We start from the raw sequence: 3182 nt of genomic DNA on the forward strand, positions 1-3182 counted from the left end.
AATGATCCACATATGTTTTTGATGATAAAGCGAGTCAAGAATCACAACAGGTATCAGTAAACGTATATCTCAAATATAAACCAGGATGGTGGACTAGATTTACATGATACAATATCAGTTTGTACAAGCTGTGGGTAAAACGAAACTAAAAGGCAATGCTCGTAGTGTCAATAGCACATCATATTAGTACATCAAGGTAACTCTCTAGGGTCCTACTGGTCGTGACGATGACCATAAAACTTCTACGATGTTCCCTGGGAGACGACTTTGATTTTGGTGCATGTTCTTGAGCTGGATGTACTCTGAGACAGACTACATGTGTGTGCTGGCGGGTGATCAATCACCGATTAGTTCATGTCCCTCTGCTTCGGTGTCGCTGGTCGACGACTGATTTGAAGAGGCGCTATGAGCAGTAGTACTGTTGCTGCCACGACAGTGCAGTAGCTGCACCTGGAGGCTCTGGATAAGCTCGGTGAGCTGCTGGATGTTCTTCTCTTGCGCCAATATTATCTATGGATAATACATAATCATCAGAGTGGATACTGTTTTGAATCAAGGCAAGAGAGATGACCACAACAAAACATAAGAAATACAGATAACAGTGGCTACTGATGCTGAAACTACTTGCATATAACAGGTACTAATACTGAACAACTGCAGATATTACAGTACAAAAAACAGGAATAAATCATTATACTCCAAATATATCAAATGGTGAAAAATGAGCATGAAACTTCCACATACCACTCGACTTCTTAAGCATGAAATACTTGCACATATTGTCCAAGTTCAGGTAAGGGATAAACCAAATCTTAAAACTGAATTTCATACAATTGGCTGGTGTAGCAAGATGAAACTAAAAGAGCAATTATAGTGCATATAGTGATATAAAAGCAGAAAGACTATTTTGCAGACACCTTATGTATCATGCCAAACATTTCTTCCTAAGTTCTAAATAAAGGCTTCACTCAGTACCAACTACAATACTAGAATTTGCATAGAAAGCAACCAAAGAGCATATAAAGGACCAACGCCATGGCTGTTTGAGAGTCAGATTGAGTTGTCTGGCAGATGAATTTATATACAGGCGAAAGAACCAAGTTGTTCACACTTCACATATTTCTGCCGTTTTTCACACAATAAACTGTGGGTTGAGCATTCAAACTCTTAATCTCTATGCTAAAAGATATGTGCAATACTACCTTACCATATGTCGAGATCAATTGTTTTAGAACATAATACAGGAAACATGGTAGCACAACCAATAATAGAGGGAATGTACTTTCACAAGAACACTAGGAGCTCACTTTCTCTTTAACAGCATCTTCCCTTACGACCAGCGCTTGTTGTCTCCGCCGTGTAGCTTCCGGGCTGGCCTCGGCCTCACCAATCTGCTGTTTCCACTCAAACTGCGACGTTATGATGAGCACGAGCAGGAGGAAGACAAGGACTATTGGTCTCGAATTCATCACTCCAGTCAGCAATCAGAGAGCTGAAAAAAGATGCAACACCGCAAGCTCATTAGAATCTTGCCATGTCTAAGAGGAGATAAAATCCCTAACATATGATTAGACAATCTTTACAACACATAGAAACCCAATTTACTTCAATTTATGACAAAATACCCTAACAAAAAATGGGGAGAATCATCACGGAATTGTGGAAATCAAAGAGGCCGCCGGCTATAACAGTTCTTGCCCTAATTCAGGTTCGAGGACTTGCAGTGGCAATGAAAAGAATCCACACTGACGTGACGAACTTGCCCACAGGAAATTTAGGAATTCCCCCCCAGCATGAGAAACCGACAGCGCAACAGCTAAGGGCGGATCTGGAACGGGCCTGGTCGCTTCCGCGCGAGAACTACCCATGGATCCGGCGGCTCGCTCGAGACGATCCCGTCGAAATTTTAAGAAGAGGAAACGTAAGCAAGAACACGAGCAGCTCCCAGGAGCGGAGATCGTACCATCGCCGGCGCCAGGCGGGCTGTGAAGAAGCCGATTGGGGAATCGACGCGGGAGCCTCGAGGGGGACTCCGAGCCGCCGCGGATTGGCTTCGATTCGCTGGCCGCCGGCTGCCGCTGCTAGCCCGAGCCGCCACCAACCTTCGATGAGGGTTTCAGCCTTTGACTTCCTTTTTTTCCCTCTTCCCTTTCCCCTCTCTCTGTGCAGGGGAAGACGTCGAAATGTTAGCTTCAGTTTTTCTTCCCTTTTATTATTGACCTTTTCCAAAGTGAAGAATTGTTACCAAACGACCGACTTTATTAATTTACATTGCAGTACATCAAATTGGACAAATTACTAAAAGACCAAAACAAGTGGTTAAACTAAACGGCACATGGAGCCTCAAACCCCCACGATCTCTCCTTGAGGCACACAGGGAACCCTAAAACCGCCCCTTCCCTCTTTGTCGGCGATAGGAGGCTTCGACGGGCAAAGCCTGGGTGGCGATGGTGATGGCAGGTTCTCTCTTATCGGGCGGCGGCGTGCGGCCTTCTTTGGATCCAGCGGCGAAGCAGCGGGATCCCGACGATAAACGGCATGACGGTGAAGGAAGTGTAGGTAGATCGAGCTCGTTTGTGCCCTCCGGGCTTGGGCGGGGATGTAGGTCAAGGTCCTTGGTGGCAGGGGTGTGTCGGTGATACGTCTCCAACGTATCTATAATTTCTTATGTTCCATGCTACTTTATTGATGATATCTACATGTTTTATGCATACTTTATGTCATATTTATGCGTTTTTCGGAACTAACCTATTGACGAGATGCCGAAGTGCCAGTTCCTGTTTTCTGCTGTTTTTGGTTTCAGAAATCCTAGTAAGGAAATATTCTCGGAATCGGACGAAATCAACGCCCAGTACCTTATAAATCCACGAAGCTTCCAGAACACCCGAGAGCCACCAGAGGAGGGACACGTGGGGCCCACACATGGTGGCGGCGCGGCCAAGGAGCCAGGCGCGCCGCCCTAGTGTCTGGCCCCACCAGACCCCCTCCGAGGCTCCCCTTTCGCCTATAAAGTCTCCCTGACCTAAAACCCCGAGACGAATAAGCCACGGTACGAGAAAAGTTCCAGAGCCGCCGCCATCGCGAAGCCAAGATCTGGGGGACAGGAGTCTCTGTTCCGGCACGCCGCCGGGACGGGGAAGTGCCCCCGGAAGGCTTCTCCATCGACACCGCTGCCATCTTCA

General features: G+C 46.7%; 1 protein-coding gene across 1 annotated transcript; it reads right to left on the reverse strand.

Annotated features, from left to right (window-relative positions):
• Window positions 1-56: 56 nt before the first annotated feature.
• Window positions 57-2149, reverse strand: LOC124682242. The gene is made up of 3 exons (XM_047216966.1): window positions 1964-2149; window positions 1308-1492; window positions 57-510 (listed from the first exon to the last, which is right to left on the reverse strand). Exons 2-3 carry the CDS (start codon window positions 1467-1469, stop codon window positions 337-339), a joined length of 336 nt encoding a protein of 111 aa, XP_047072922.1. The 5' UTR covers window positions 1470-1492; window positions 1964-2149; the 3' UTR covers window positions 57-336.
• Between the last annotated feature and the right edge of the window lie 1033 nt (window positions 2150-3182).

This window comes from Lolium rigidum, unplaced genomic scaffold (assembly GCF_022539505.1).
Source record: "Lolium rigidum isolate FL_2022 unplaced genomic scaffold, APGP_CSIRO_Lrig_0.1 contig_7407_1, whole genome shotgun sequence".
NCBI lineage: Eukaryota > Viridiplantae > Streptophyta > Magnoliopsida > Poales > Poaceae > Lolium > Lolium rigidum.

Excerpts from the sequence above, each read along its gene's own strand:
- LOC124682242 (XM_047216966.1), bottom strand. The coding sequence starts at position 1,469 with ATGAATTCGAGACCAATAGTCCTTGTCTTCCTCCTGCTCGTGCTCATC. Across the intron at positions 511-1,307 it reads AAGATGCTGTTAAAGAGAAA|ATAATATTGGCGCAAGAGAA; the intron begins GTGAGCTCCTAG and ends TATTATCCATAG.